A 17,732-nucleotide genomic window follows, 5' to 3' on the forward strand; every position below is an offset into this window, starting at 1 on the left:
CCTTCCAACCAAAGAAGTTTAAGAAGGCCAGACAGCTAGTACCTTGGTACATTGGAATTTTTTTCATTTCATTGTTTTCTTGACACCCCAATGGGGCATCATCAAATCAGATGCCTTTAATGTTCCTTCTTTCTGCAATATCTGGGGACTCGATCATCAAGACAATGTTCTTCAAGTAGTGCCTTTACTTTTCATATTGCCATCCTTACCTTACCATGGTACTGTACATGGATTCATCTCAAGAAAAGGCGAGGAGCTCACCTGGACAGTCATAATCCATTCCAAAAAGGTGTGCATCTGGAGCTCAGCTTTTAGAGTACATATCTGTGCCATAAATAAATGCTATTATTCTGGCTCTGCATGAGCAGTCCTTCAGAGAGGTTCTGCAGTCCTATGTGGCTTAATTTTCTGGAACTGCACTGAAAACTCCACAGATTTGGAAAAACAGGATTCACATCAAATGTCTTCCTCTTTGTCTCTGTTGCCCAATGATCATGAACTACACCACTCCTTGTCTCTGTTGCCCAATGATCATGAACTATACCACTCCTTGTCTCTGTTGCCCAATGATCATGAACTACACCACTACTTGTCTCTGTTGCCCAATGATCATGAACTACACCATTCTTTGTCTCTGTTGCCCAATGATCATGAACTACATCACTCCTTGGCTCTGTTGCCCAATGATCATAAACTACACCCCTCCTTGTCTCTGTTGCCCAATGAGCATGAACTACACCACTCCTTGTCTCTGTTGCCCAATGATAATGAACTACACCACTCCTTGTCTCTGTTGCCCAATGATCATGAACTACACCACTCCTTGTCTCTGTTTCCCAATGATCATGAACTACACCACTCCTTGTCTCTGTTGCCCCAAGTGATCATAAACTACATCACTCCTTGGCTCTGTTGCCCAATGATCATGAACTACATCCCTCCTTGTCTCTGTTGCCCAATGATCATGAACTACACCACTCCTTGTCTCTGTTGCCCAATGAGCATGAACTACATCACTCCTTGTCTCTGTTTCCCAATGATCATGAACTACACCACTGTCTTATTTGCTGAGAGATATTGCAGTTTTGATAAAGAATTGTGTTCTTTAGTTTTCTTATTGTAGCCAGTTAAGGTACTTTTGATGGTTTCTGTTGTGGGACCAGCTGCTTGGTATGACAGATTATTCTGTTCCCATCTGGCTTTTCTATGTGGTTTTTCAATGTCTTTGCTATCTCTAGCTTACTTATGTGGTTATTGAGTTTGCATATGAAAGTTCTGTTATAGGGATTCGAGATCTGTACAAAATTGAGTACATACGGATTAGGGAATATTAGGCCTTAATTTATATCTATCAGTGAGTTTTCCTTCCAGGAGGGCATGTCTGCAGCTATTCCCATCGAAATACTTATGAATATCAATATCTAGGCCTCTAGCCTCACATTTTGATGACCTATATTTATTAGGACCTATCATGGTTGCTAGATTAGTCTGTTCCCTTACAAATGTATAGTAATTCACCTTTTCTCACCTCTGGCCATTTTGTGTTTGATGTTGCTGAAATGAAATTGAGTTTATTATTGTAAAACCAATTTTCGTGATGTGATACTTACCATAACTTTATGGAATCCTACCCTCCTGCCTCCTCCTCATCCTGCGGTGTAACATAAATGGCCATCTGTTGCAGTTCCTGTATATATACATATATCTATGTATAATATGTTGAGCAGGAGAGCTCTCCTAAGGGAAATAATTGCAATTAAGTTATTTCCGTAATGTGATGCAAATGCTTGGTGCTAATAGATTTGCAATATGAAATTTACTCAAATTTTGAACAAATTAATTGGTCCATATTGTTCTGACAGTTTTGAGTCTGCGTTGTACAGATCTTGGTTGCTCATTTTGTTTATAACCATTCTCCCCTCATTTCATGCATAATCTATATCCTCATTTCACCTAACCTCACTGTCATCTGTCTGTTTTATCTAGTCATCCATTCTAAATGTAATCTGTGTTCTCTCTCATCTATACCCCCCCTTCCATACATATATCTGGTCCAGGGGCTGAGCTCACTATAGTGTGTAGTATTTGTCAGAGTGCCAACTCATTCATGGATTGTGTGGTGTGGTATTCAGCTGGTTTAGATATATATAGTATACGTAGCTGTTGGTTACAATGTAACATAGTTGCTGCCAGACTTTTAATCGGAGACATTCTTATATAGATAATATAGAGAAGAGATGCATTATCATGCATAATATCCATGAATGTATGCATTGAAAAACCTGTAAAAACTGAACAAATATTTTGCTGTTGAATGAATAGCCATAGGTGAAGTAGATCAGCCTTGTCCATTTTCGAAATATACACACACTACAAATTTTTACAATGAAGTAAATTAATTCACTATTCACAGATCTGTCAATCAATAAAATCAGTTGCAATAAAATAAGGCCAGGTAAAAAAATGACCTATTTCCCTATCCTTTTTACATTTTTAGGAAACTTAGGGTTTAGTACTCGATGAATGAAGAGCAATGAATTATGATCATAGACATCCTACTTTGTTTCAGAAGTTAATTATACATAGTTTTACAATCGTGCTAACAATTCATTTGTACTTTCATGTAATTAAAACTAAAAATTGAAACCTTTTAGATAGTTGGCACAGAAATGGTATCGTTTGCCTCAACATCCAACATACATAGGTAGATTTTACCTAATATATATAGTGTATGCACAGCTACAATGCACACCTGTGTGTGTACATTATAACTAGACCAAGGTTTGAAACTAACAGTACATTTGGATGATTCAGCTCTTTCCTCTAAGCCTTCACTTTAAACTTAACTGAGAAGTATCTGAGAATTCACATGACTATAAGTCTCAGCTAAATATATACTGCAATCATGGTAACATCCATAGGCCAACAAAATTACACCCATGTTTCTGGTGACAAATGTGAAGAAACGGTTAGTAGGACTACACAATGTTGGTAAATTTAGTGCTTTTATTTTTTATTGGGGGTTATATCAAGTCCCAACTTTAACTCATTCACCCCTAAAGACATATTTGAACTCTTCCAATTCAAAGGTTGGAATAGTTCATTATGAAATTTCAGGGGTGAATGAGTTTACAGTGTTTGTTTATATTGAAAGAAAATCTGGCATGCTAAGAACCAATTTTAGGGTAGATATTTGGTTTTCTGAAACACGTGAGCTTTTAATCATGTGATGGCGGAGCATGACCTTCCATGCAGAGTCCTGCTTAACTTTAAAAAGCTTCTTCTACACAGCAATAAAACCTGGAGGGNATAGTTCTAGAGTATGTGTTGATAATATTCAGGGTATAATCTATTAGACAAAAACATTTTTCTTTTCCGACCCCCCACCACCACCACCACCACCACCAAAATAAAAAATACCCTGACCTACTTTCAAGGTCACATGAGTCATATGTGTTAGAATCTTTTTAAATTGTTTTAATTATTGATTCATGGGGCTATTAAATATTTTCGTTTAAGTTTATTAAGAATAAATTCTGTCTTCCCGAAATGGAAATTAACAAATGTAGCAGTAAAAACCCAAATCAGAATACTGTATCTATAGTTATGGAATTTGCACATCCAATTTGGAAATGTTATTTCAGCTCTCAAAAAAAAAAAAAAAAATCAAAATAAACATGCTTAAATTCAATATGACCACCATAATTGCTCCATTTGCTAAGATTAGTATATTGAAGATTTTTTTTGCGAACACCTCTGAATTACAGGTGAGTGATAAAGGCCCATTGGGCCTCTTAGGTTTGATATTAAGTTAATGTCATTTTGAAGACATTTTGAACAGTCATATATATTGACATTATGCTCCCACAATAGCCGTCCACCACTGGGTCGCGGGTTTAAGGCCTATATGTGGGGAAGTTGCTAGGTACCCAGGCCACAGGTCAGTGGTTTTTCTCTGGGTACTCTGGCTTTCCTACACCACCAAATCCTGGCACATTCTTAAATGACCCTAGCTGTTAATAATGATAGGACGTAAAAAACAAACAAACAGGTACATTGCTATCAAGAATTTTCCTTTTGTTTAACTTCGTCCAATACCATTGATTACATCTTATCACGTTTATGTCTTCCTTTACAACTACTCCCAAATAAAAGTTATGTTTTAAGTCTACTCCACATTAAATCAAGTGGCAATGGTGCATGAGTGTATAAACCAGTTAAAAAACTTAAGTTATGACCCAGACAATACAACTTTCTGTATAAAACGACTCTCAACGTTATGTTGGATTCTTCAACATTCAACATTCATAAAAATCAAGATGTTATCGCTCCATCATGAGTCTGCAGAACAGGCTCAATGAGGATGAGGATTTTTAAATCGTAAAAAATCAGATGGGTTCAGGGACCGTGACTCCAGCTCCGAAAACTTCTATCTCGTTTGAATTGTTTATGGCCGATTTGAAGATGAGATTACAAACTTCAATGAGCAGAAAAATCAATTACCTTGGCCTTTTTTACACCCACACTGCTATTAACTTTTGTGTAAGGAAGAGTGATAAGTGTTTTACTGCTAGGAATATCACGTTTTTATATCTTTCGGACCGCTGAGATGATAACGTCCTCTATGGTTCTGGCAGGCCCTACGACTAGGTGGTTAATAGCCTATCTGATGTTACCTCCCATTCCGTTTGAAGTCGAATCATGACCCCGGAGTAGCTATAATCCGAAATCATTTAAAATGACAGTGCATGCCTTATCTAACTCGAACACCACTAACAGTTTTATTTCTCAAGCATTTCTATTTTATGATTATTCGTAATAAGCTTAAAAACAAGGTAGTTCTGTTGGGGATGAAAATATTAGTTAGGAAAATCTTGTAGGGAAACCATCTAACTGGACTATAAGATATAAAACATTCCACAGAACTTATGTTGCCTTTCACATATTTTCAAGAATAACAGTGTGTACAAATGTTTCGCATACAGATTGATACCAAAGGGCTTAGCTTGTATATATATCTTTGCCTTCCTGTAAATAATAATTACCTCAGGGGAACTTGTACTCTTAGACATAAAAACTTCCTTGATTTCTAATGAAATGTTAAAAGTGGGTGCTTAAAAATTTGAAAGCTGTCACAGGGCAAAACACTCCTTTGATGGTCGGAACATTGAAAACTATAGAGTACATTCCTGTTAGAATGGCCGTTTTTTTATCTTTCTCGCATGGTGTCAGTTTTTACCCATGTTAATTCCGTCATTAGGAACTAATGGACAAATAGATATTTCTGTTTAAACTTTATGTCATGTACTTTTATTTAGAATTTAACATGAACTGTTTCGTCTATTTGGTATACTTAGACTTTCTTAGGAAATCTTCAGTTAAATATGTCAGATGTTGTCAGGATATACATGTATATATATGAAATGTAGTAATTTAAGTCCATTCAGGATGGTGTTTGTAATCGTATCTTTCAACATGTCTAGCTGTCATAATTTCTTGATACGTGTATATTTAAGGAACAGATGTGGTGTGAAAATTTTGAGGTAACATGAACTTAAATATAAATATTTTTATATTAATTCATTCCGTTTAGGGCTGTTGGAATGTTTTCAGAATATATGCTGATGCAAAACTAAGAAGTTTGTTTGCCCATATGCCACTAAGATAGTCCTGCCCTTACCCATACAATATGTACATCCGGCCAATGAAGTGTTAGCCTAAATAACTTCTTCACCCCTGAAATTTCATAATGAACTATTCCAACATTCAATTTGGAAGAGTTCATTAATGTGTTTTCAGGCTAGGGGTGAGTGAGTTTAGGTAAGATATATAGACAGTGTAATTCATCTAAGGTCATGTAACTTCACATCCTTATTCACCTTTATGAGAAAAACATCAATGTTGCACAACATTTTTGTGTCGCGTACGACAGATGTCGGAAAGATACATAGGCGCTGCTTTTCTGACGGCGATGGCGGTGTCAACAATGTTAAGGTTTTGCGTTTATCTCTGTTTCTGACAAAGCTTCACCAACAAAACCTCGATCATAGATGTATCATGGGTAGTGGAGCCTTCTGTATTAAAATCATTTCATGGATTTCTGCATTTTTTTGGTAAAAACCTCAAATTTCTTGACTTAGAAAAAAACTCAACGTTAAGGTTTTGCGTTTAGCTCTTGCATATTAGGCTCTTTCTGACAAAGTATAAGAGCTAGACCAACCAAACCTCAATCATACATGTATCATGGGTAGTAGAGCCTACTACTCTAAAAACATTTCATGGATTTCTGCACTTTTTCGGATAAAAACCTGAAATTTCTGGACATTAAAAAAAAAAAATGTTATGATTTGGCGTTAAGGTCGATTTCCTTATGTACTTGGGTGAATACACTACACTCTTTCCTTGTATTTCATGGATTTCCCCCATTTTGGGTGGAAAACCCTCACATTTGTGGAGTCAAACTTAGGGCTTTTTAGCAATTTCAGAAATCACTTACAACATTATGTCAAATGCTTATTATATTGACAAAGCAGGACACTGGCGACACATATAATTACGCCTAATTCTTGTTGTGACCTTATTACCTCTTTGATCTTGGTTAATATTTTGGGTTTAGGCCATTTATGGAATTAGTACTGTATTTATATAGGGTCATACAAACTGACAAGCTTATGCTCCTGTACAAGTACAGCATGTTACATGACTTTGTTCAACCTTCACCTTTGACCTTGGCTACTGTGACCCTGACTACTTCTTAATTGTGTGAGTTGGGCATCTGTGTCTTGCAGGTATATTTCTAGTTTAAATAAGAAAAACAGATACTAAGGTTCATGGAAGTATGAAACAAAATATGATGTTACTGACCTCCCTTTGCGTTAGCTACACATGTAAATGTAGGCGCACAACTCTGCATCCAATTTTGTACTATTAATGTTTGCTACCTGAAAAACATAATATGACAATTTTGATGCATACCTGAAATTCCATATAATGATAAGTCTGATATTTTCACTGTATCTGGCGTCCCTCAGCATCCGATTTCTTCCCCCGAACCCATTTTCCCCCACCCAAATTTGCTCTTTGGTTTCTTTACGAGTTTGTGAACACTTTTATGTTGTCTAGACCAAAATAATCTCAAAATGGAATTAGGATGTAGACTCGGGAACAATAACCCAAGTCCTTATAGGTGTTGTAGCGTAATATAAAATGTAGTGTTTGTAGCCCGGAAGTTCCTCTTGTCGGGTTATCTAGCTGTTAAATTATAAATGAACTCTTCGGATTTATACTTGCAGTGTTACAGAGAGAAAAAAAATCTTCAAGAAAAAAATTGAGTCTGAAGCAGCTAAAAGAGCCAAAGGGGCAAGCTAATAAAATGTGTGTTGGCAATAAAAGACGTAAATGTTAAGTCAAGTTTGTTTTAAGGGTCCTCCATACCACTACCAAAACTGCTTTCTATGCATTGGAAACTGTTTTTTCTAGCAAAACGGTAGCTTTGATAAATCATTTTTGAAAAAGAAATCATACTTTCAAGACAAAATAATGAAGGTGAAATAAATAAATTATAGTCAACAACTGTGTTCTGAGTGTTAAAATTCAACAGGGCCAGACCGGGATCCTAACCCTGGGCCTCAGACTGTTATACTATCTCTCTCACTGACTGAGCTATCTGGTCTACAGGACTAGACCGGGATCCCAACCCTGGGCCTCAGACTGTTATACTACCTCTCTCACTGACTGAGCTATCTGGTCAACAGGGCCAGACCGGGATCCCAACCCTGGGCCTCAGACTGTTATACTATCTCTCTCACTGACTGAGCTATCTGGTCAACAGAAGTGGCAGGGCCAAGCTGTGCTACAGTTGTCCAAAATGAAATTAAGGGGAGGTTACTGAGTAAACGAAAGAACCAACGTGCAAAGGGACAGGAGTCTATAACAAACACATTTCAAACTCTTCTGTAATGAATCTTTTAACTGATGAAAATAGTCAGTATTTTGTGTAATATTGATGAAAATCCAAAAAATAGAAACAGAAGAAAGTGACATACTATCACAAGAGGCCACATGGACCTGTGCATGCTCAGTTGCGCACCCAAAAGGCTTACTGACTCAGAGTGCATTCCAGCAGGTTACCCAAATCAAACGTTTAACAGGCCCATATCTTGCTTCCTTAATTTTCCAGGAGGCTTTTACATTGGTTTCATTGATAGACTTTTCTCAGTATTGCAGTGTTTTGGTTTACATTAATGATTAATTTGAAAAAGAAAGAAAGCGTATAATGAAAGGTTTAAAGGAAAACCATCATTACCACAAACACTTTCTGTGTCAGCTATATTAACAAACACTTTCTGTGTCAGCTATATTAAGTTCCTCAATGTCACAAAATGCTGGTGAGCATATATGTGTTGTGGCTCAATGTTTGTCCATTATCATTTCTTCAAAAAAGAATAACATAAGAGGTTTGACTAGAAAATGGTATGGAGTACCTCTAGGCCTATACAATTTGTGCTTGTACAAATGAAGGGTAAAGCCACACACACACACACCACCCTTTAACTCATTCACCCCTGAATACACATTTAAACTCGTCCAATTCAAAGGTTGGAATAGTTCATTAGGAGGCTTATTTTGCATTATATCTCAGTGATATATTTCAATTATATTATTATAAATGTCAGACTGGAAATTGACAAAATAAGTTTTCAGGGAAATAAGTTGGAGAATTGTGTTTCATTGGTGTACTGTTATCATTGAAGTTATACTTGGCTATTTGTTCTGTTATAGTATACCAAGAAACATTGATGGAAAGGATTATATTTATAAACACGTACTCCAAACCTGAAATATTTGTGTTGATAAAAAAGTCGTTACTCAGTGGCGGGCGGGCAAACGATGTCCGCTCTATATCTCGAGTAATTATTAACAGATTAACTTCAAACTTCGCAACAAGGTTAATTACCATGAAACCTCGGACAAGTTCGATAACCGCCATTATCCGACCATAATTTCTGGAGTTATGCCCCTTTACTTGCCGAAACAGTGTCCGCTCGATATCTCGAGTAATTATTAACGGATTAACTTCAAACTTCACAACAAGGTTAATTACCATGAAACCTCGGACAAGTTCGATAACCGCCATTATCCGACCATAATTTGTGGAGTTATGCCCCTTTATGGACTTGCCGAAACAGTGTCCGCTCGATATCTCAATTAATTATTAACGGATTCAGTTCAAACTTCACAACAAGGTCAATTACCATGAAACCTCGGACAAGTTCGATAACCGCCATTATCAGACCATAATTTGTGGAGTTATGCCCCTTTATGGACTTGCCGAAACAGTGTCCGCTCGATATCTCAATTAATTATTAACGGATTCAGTTCAAACTTCACAACAAGGTCAATTCCCATGAAACCTCGGACAAGTTCGATAACCGCCATTATCAGACCATAATTTGTGGAGTTATGCCCCTTTATGGATTTGCCGAAACAGTGTCCGCTCGATATCTCGAGTAATTATTAACAGATTAACTTCAAACTTCACAACAAGGTTAATTACCATGAAAGCTTGGACAAGTTCGATAACCGCCATTATTCCACCATAATTTGTGGAGTTATGTCCCTTTATGGACTTGCCGAAACAGTGTCCGCTCGATATCTCGAGTAATTATCAACGGATTAACTTCAAACTTCACAACAAGGTTAATTACCATGAAAGCTTGGACAAGTTCGATAACCGGCATTATTCCACCATAATTTGTGGAGTTATGTCGCTTTATGGACTTGCCGAAACAGTGTCCGCTCGATATCTCGAGTAATTATTAACGGATTAACTTCAGACTTCACAACAAGGTTAATTACCATGAAAGCTTGGACAAGTTCGATAACCGGCATTATTCCACCATAATTTGTGGAGTTATGTCGCTTTATGGACTTGCCGAAACAGTGTCCGCTCGATATCTCGAGTAATTATTAACGGATTAACTTCAGACTTCACAACAAGGTTAATTACCATGAAAGCTCGGACAAGTTAGATAACCGCCATTATCCGACCATAATTTGTGGAGTTATGGTCCTTTATGGATTTGCCGAAACAGTGTCCGCTCGATATCTCGAGTAATTATTAACGGATTAACTTAAAACTTCACAACAAGGTTAATTACCATGAAACCTCGGACAAGTTTGATAACCGCCATTATCCGACCGTTATTACTGGAGTTATTACCCTTGGTTTCATTAATGCGATGCATGCGTTCCATGATGTTGTATTGCACTCATTGATCTACCAGTTATGTTGAATGATTTCTCTTTTAATATCAATTACTCACAAATACTTCATATATTTCAATCATACAAACAACTGCTCATTCAATGTGTGACGGGCGTATTATATACCGCTCGCGGTAACCTTGTTATGGTATGCCACACCACCCTTTTTAGTCATTTACCCCCAAGAAGTGCGGCAATTTTTCATTAAAATATGTTTGAATTCAACGGCGTGCCAGTATACACAAACAACTGTAAAAAAGATGGATTTTAATCCTGAAGTTCCATACTTATAATCCCGCAAAAATTAGCAAAACCTGCTTTCAAAACATGGGAAAATCCTTCATTTTTTATAAGGGAAGTTACAAATGGATGGGTTGCTGATAACATTATCAGGATCCTGTCTTACACCAAATCACATTAACTCATTCACCCCTAAAGACACATTTGAGCTCTTCCAATTCAATAGTTGGAATAGTTCATTTTGAAATTTCAGGGGTGAATGAGTTACGGTATAGTTACAAATGGTTCATCATTGGTCAAGTTACCAGGTCTGTTACTCCTGATGCATTGGTCAAGTTACCAGGTCTGTTACTCCAGATGCATTGGTCAAGTTACCAGGTCTGTAACTCCAGATGCATTGGTCAAGTTACCAGGTCTGTTACTCCAGATCCATTGGTCAAGTTACCAGGTCTGTTTCTCCAGATCCATAATGGTCAAGTTACCAGGTCTGTTACTCCAGATGCATTGGTCAAGTTACCAGGTCTGTTACTCCAGATGCATTGGTCAGGTTACCAGGTCTGTTTCTCCAGATCCATTGGTCAAGTTACCAGGTCTGTTACTCCTGATGCATTGGTCAAGTTACCAGGTCTGTTACTCCAGATGCATTGGTCAAGTTACTAGGTCTTTTGACAGTCAGATCCATAATGGTCAAGATCTATATGAGATTACTTACTATTGCTCTAGATGTATCACTGATTAAGATGGCATGTCTGTTCCTCCAGATCCATTTGTCATTTCATTCAAACACATTTTGTTGACACTGAATAGTCAATGGAATTGGGCCATTTCTACTATCACTGGGTCATTTCTACTATCACTGGGTCATTTCTACTATCATTGGGTCATTTCTACTATCATTGGGTCATTTCTACTATCACTGGGTCATTTCTAATATCATTGGGTCATTTCTACTATCACTGGGTCATTTCTACTGTCATTGGGTCACTTCTACTATCATTGGGTCATTTCTACTATCACTGGGTCATTAGGGCCCCGTATCAGAGATACGGGTGCCCTATAGTAATCACTTTGTCTGTCTGTCTGTCTGTCTGTCTGTCTGTTTGTCCGTCCACAAATTTTGTTCCTGGCTGATAACATTGGTATTTATTGACTGATGTACATGAAACATTGTCAAGATGTTCAGTTTACAAAAATACACATTGAGGTTAAAAGTCAAGGTCAAAGGTCAAGGTCATTAGGTTCAAAGGTCAAGGTCAAATTTTACATCTTTTCACTGATGAACATTTTGATATGACATTATGAAGCAAAGTTGATCAGAATTAAACAAGGAGTCAACTGACCAAAGGTCAAGGTCATCAGGTCAGGGGTCAAGGTCAAATTTTGTAGCTTTTCACTGGTGAACATTTCGCTATGACATTAGTGAGCAAAGTTGTTCGGAATTAAACAAAGAGACACATTGAGGTAAAAAGTTGAGGTCAAAGGTCAAGGTCATTAGATTCAAAGGGCAAGGTCAAATTTTGCATCTTTTCACTGATGAACATTTTGTTATGACATGATGAAGCAAAATTGATCAGAATAAAACAAGGAGTCAACTGACCAAAGGTCAAGGTCACTGGGTCAAAGGTGAAGGTTACATTTTGTACCTTTTCTCTGATGAACATTTTGTTATGACATTATGAAGCAATGTTGTTCAGAACTTAACACAGAGTCAACTGACCTTAGGTCTAGTTTACGGGGTCCAAAGGGTCAAGGTCAAGTTTTGTATTTTTCACTGATGAACATTTTGTTATGCTATTAAGAAGCAAAGTTGGTCGGAATTAAAGAATAAGTCAACTGACCAAAGATCAGGGTCACTGGGTTAATTGTCAAGGTCATTTGGGTCCAAAGGTCAAAGACAAAGTGGATCTCTGACTTTGACCCTGGCTCTTGATGGAGGAGGTATATAAGGTGAAATAAAACAAATCAAAGCTAACAAATGAGTATTGCACCAGTATTTACATTTCTGTTAGCCCAGCAAATATGGAGGTGGAAGGAAAAAAGACTCACATCATTGTACATGTAAAATGTATATTTTGCGTCCTTGCGATTCTTTTTGAAGTCCAAATATCAAACGTCAAGCTCAGCTATATGGGCAGATTGCTACTTGATGATTATGGGGGATATATTGCCATAAGACGGGGCCCTTACCGACCTGTCAGTGTTCTAGTTTCTTCTATCACTGGGTCATTTCTACTATCATTGGGTCATTTCTACTATCATTGGGTCATTTCTACTATCATTGGGTCATTTCTACTATCACTGGGTCATTTCTACTATCACTGGGTCATTTCTACTATCACTGGGTCATTTCTACTATCATTGGGTCATTTCTACTATCATTGGGTCATTTCTACTATCATTGGGTCATTTCTACTATCACTGGGTCATTTCTACTATCACTGGGTCATTTCTACTATCACTGGGTCATTTCTACTATCATTGGGTCATTTCTACTATCATTGGGTCATTTCTACTATCATTGGGTCATTTCTACTATCACTGGGTCATTTCTACTATCACTGGGTCATTTCTACTATCACTGGGTCATTTCTACTATCATTGGGTCATTTCTACTATCATTGGGTCATTTCTACTATCATTGGGTCATTTCTACTATCACTGGGTCATTTCTACTATCACTGGGTCATTTCTACTATCACTGGGTCATTTCTACTATCATTGGGTCATTTCTACTATCATTGGGTCATTTCTACTATCATTGGGTCATTTCTACTATCACTGGGTCATTTCTACTATCACTGGGTCATTTCTACTATCACTGGGTCATTTCTACTATCATTGGGTCATTTCTACTATCATTGGGTCATTTCTACTATCATTGGGTCATTTCTACTATCACTGGGTCATTTCTACTATCACTGGGTCATTTCTACTATCACTGGGTCATTTCTACTATCATTGGGTCATTTCTACTATCACTGGGTCATTTCTACTATCACTCAGTTCTAATTCTAATAAAATAACTTTTATGAAAAATGAAAATTCTTATAAGAACTTTTTATTACATCAATTATGATCAGGTATGTATCGGTAGTATAACACACCTGATATTTAGACATGTTATATACACCCTTAAAAGACATTTACTAATAATCATTTGGGAAGTTATTTTTAACGCATATTCATTATAAACATTTTTGGTTTCAGGAAGAGGCTGGTGGTAACATGGGATTGTGTGGAAATGTGATACCGCCCACACTATATTCCTCTGGGTCAGTTATGACGGTTCATTTTAGGTAAGTAAAAGTTCTCTCAACATGCTGGCTATCTTAGTCAGGATTACTTTAGTTTACCACTATTAAACCCATTGCTCATAAATAAGCACACATTCTTGTGAAACAGAATATATACAAATACTGCATAAGTCTTTCTGGAAATAACATAAGATCGCAAGGATTGCACGCCTATAACACCATCCATTTTACTATTTTTGCAGACCACAGTACCATCATAATGTTCAATATAGGTATAATTATTGATGTTTAGTAAATCACCAAGTATCAGAATCCTGTCGTTGTCCAGCTCCACTGCAATACATTTTCACTACAAGCAATATTCAAAAGTGCAAAGGAATTCAAACTCCGCAAAGTGTCTGCATTAGGGCACAATAGGGCAATTATGCAAATAAAGTGTCAAAAGGACTTCCACACAGCGCTTTTGAAGCACCCAGAAAACAGTGCTTTGACATACCAATACTGTCCTCTGCACTTAAACGCTATCTGTTGAATTACTAATGCAGCGTCATTACAGTTTCACAGACAGGCAGACAAGACAACTAGAAATTAATTTACATTCATCTAATTTTCCAATAAAGTATTCCACATCAAAGGATTATTTAAATTTATCAAATAAATGCTTAAAGAGACATAATACTTTTACGAGACTGAAAACTCACTCTCACGAGACTGAAAACTCACTCTCACGAGACTAAAAACTCACTCTCACGAGACTGAAAACTCACTCTCACGAGACTGAAAACTCACTCTCACAAGACTGAAAACTCACTCTCACGAGACTGAAAACTCACTCTCACGAGACTAAAAACTCACTCTCACGAGACTGAAAACTCACTCTCAAATGTAAGAAATAAAAGGTTGATTCTGTTTGACCAACAGGATCTATGCAGTCGCATTGTTTTAAACATTGTATGCTGCAGTACAAATATAAACTTTATTTATTTTACAACAATTATGAAACAAGTTATTTCAACTTATATTAATCACTCTTGTTGGCCCGGATGTTAGCGCTTGTGGGGTCTTTTGTGGGAGGAAACCGGAGTACCCGGATAAAACCTATGTGGTCGGGCAGGTGATGCCATACAATTTCACGTCCGATCGGGGAATCAAACCCCGGCCGCCTTGGTGAAAGGCAAGTGGGCTATCCACTGCACCACCCGACCACCATGCTGCAGTGCCTTACAAAATCCAAGGATGCAATCATTAGGTAAACGATGGAGTTATCACATTTTCCTTAAATCAAAGAGAACTTATCCATGAGATTCTCTTACCATTATGCATGACAGTTATTTTGTGACAAACGCCTTAGAGATATCTCTCCAAACTGCCTTAGCTAGTCAGTGGTCTAGACCCAGCAGCCTATCTGTGACAGGGTTGTTCCGATCTTAAAAAATATTTATATGTAGTTCACCGTGTTTTGCATTTTGGATGCAGAATTGCCTTGAAATATCTAGGTCATAGTGTGATATTATTGATGGACTTGCATTATTTTGACAAACAGACCATGGGATTGTGGATATTCATATTTTAATGTTGAATTGATTTTATATATATATATATATATATGTTTGCTGATGAAACATTGCTTGAATACAACAGATACAAAAATCCATCATCATATTTTGACACCAAGAGTACCTGGTTCCTGAAGCATAGCCAGAAAAAAATATCACTTCGGACTCATAATCTGTGAAATAGTCAGAAAAATCTTAAATGATTTGATAACAAAACGTACCTGATAGGCTGACACAAGATACTATATAAAAACGTAATATTATATGATAAATTCAATTTAGAGTCGTTTTATCTGTGCACTAATATATCACTTAAATATAGAGTAATGATGTTTCCTTGATAAAAGTTGAACTCCTGTGGCCATCGCCAGATTAAATCAAGTGATACGAGATACAAAGAGATTATTCTGGTTGGAGAACCTCCATGATTTACGAAATAAAGGTTTAATTATGATAGGTGTGGCGATGAAGATGTAACAGGTACAAATGGTTTCTTAAACACCTATTTTGACCCTGATGTTAAAAGCATTGTTAGCTTGAAATTCGAAAAATGTTTCTTATAAATCAAGAAGATTTTTAATCAAATATCTTAAATCCATCAAAAATAGAATGTTTTTATAAGGATCCAAAATCTTCACGTTCAGAGTTTAATTATGGTAAGATCTAGGGTTTGGTTTGATACAGAAAGAAATTTTTGAGAATTTATTTAGGCTGACAAATCTTTGAAAAGCTTGGGCCGGATAAACTTCCATATATTTTTACCACCCCAGTGCGATCCATGATTAACTCAATTTAGTACACATCAGACTAATGTGTCCGAACGTCTTTGATGTAAATTTGTTGTTAGTGCGATATGCCAAAAACAAACATTAAATGGCTGGTTTTATGTAAAGGAATATATGTTGACAGACACACATACAGATTCCTGGCCAAAATGTAGTAATTTATTTATAGATATAAATTGAGCTAGATTTCTGTCCAGAACTTACACAGGTTCTTAGGATATTTTTGCTTGAACATATATGGTTGGTATCATTTAAAAATCAATTAAAAATGTTCATAACAACATCTCAAATAGTTATATTATACAGTATATAATTTTTCTGGTAATTTTTGAATTTTAAGTTTATTGATTTTTTTATAATTAAAATAGTTAAATATTTATCAGATCTTTAAGTTGTACTAAAGATCTGTAATATGGTTATATGGCTTTGAAATATTCAATTCAAAATCTTTCATTTTAAAAAGAAAAAACCCCAATCTCTGCTGATATCTTCAAGTGCGAAAATGTTTCTTTTCAATTCAAAAATAAAATTTCTTTAACTCCCATAAGACATTTCCGCACTCTTTAAATGCTTCAAAAGCCATTAATGTGCCAGTGGAATTTTCGTCTTAATTGTTATGTTTTCAATAGCAGCAAGAAATCATTTATAGCAGCAGATCTGGTCTAGGAAAATAGAAATCCTCTAATTCTCCTGAGAACTTTGCTTGATAAATCTCAGAAGACATCTGAGTTGATTTCTTAAGCTATTTTCAGACTTTAATTTGTCATGTTTCAAAACAGTGCAATCTATTTGTAGAACCGAAAACATTTGTGGTATATGTATTTATCGCCTCGGCATGTCTCATGCCTGCCACTACTGCTAGGCTTACTCAAGCAGAAATGTCAGAAAACAAAATGGCTGCTGATCAGAAGGTTATCTCAAAGGTCAAGATCCTGAAATGTACCAGAAGTCTATTTTCTGAAAAACAAATTAATGTGTACTCTGTCGAGAACCTAAGAGTACAGGCCAAAGTTTCATATAAACATTCCTTACATATGCTTTTTTCCACAGGAAAGAATTATTTGAGTTTGATAAAAAAAAAATCAGGAAAATTTCTTTATAACTCTGGTAGTGCTTTTCTATGGAGGATCTAAGGTTAAGGAATTTCCTTAGCTATGGCATTGGGTGAAACTCAAGTGCCAGCTTTATACTGCGAGACCTTAGAGTACAGTATCATGTTTGTACTTTGAGATCTAAAATTACGGTATAATATGGTTTCACTGAGATCTAAAGAGTTTGATGATATTAGGGTTGCATTATGAGATCTGAGAATACAGCGTAATTACATGGAGATCTATAGAGTAGAGTGATACAGGTCGATCTCTGAGATCTATAGAGTAGAGTGATACAGGTTGCTCTCTGAGATCTATAGAGTAGAGTGATACAGGTTGCTCTCTGAGATCTATAGAGTAAAGTGATACAGGTTGATCTCTGATATCTATAGAGTAGAGTGATACAGGTTGATCTCTGAGATCTATAGAGTAGAGTGATATAGGTTGATCTCTGAGATCTTTAGAGTAGAGTGATACAGGTTGATCTCTGAGATCTATAGAGTAGAATGATAGAGGTTGATCTCTGAGATCTATAGAGTA

General features: G+C 36.5%; 1 protein-coding gene across 2 annotated transcripts in view; it reads left to right on the forward strand.

Annotated features, from left to right (window-relative positions):
- The window catches only part of LOC110446471, a 127,551-nt gene that overhangs the window by 36,454 nt on the left and 73,365 nt on the right, over positions 1 to 17,732 (forward strand). For both annotated transcript variants that reach the window (XM_021492028.1, XM_021492824.1), the window contains exon 3: positions 13,714 to 13,802. In XM_021492028.1, coding sequence (XP_021347703.1) covers positions 13,714 to 13,802 — 89 coding nt within the window. The remainder of the gene's footprint in view (positions 1 to 13,713; positions 13,803 to 17,732) is intronic.

Source organism: Mizuhopecten yessoensis, unplaced genomic scaffold (genome assembly GCF_002113885.1).
Source record: "Mizuhopecten yessoensis strain PY_sf001 unplaced genomic scaffold, ASM211388v2 scaffold13, whole genome shotgun sequence".
NCBI classification, from domain to species: Eukaryota; Metazoa; Mollusca; class Bivalvia; order Pectinida; family Pectinidae; genus Mizuhopecten; species Mizuhopecten yessoensis.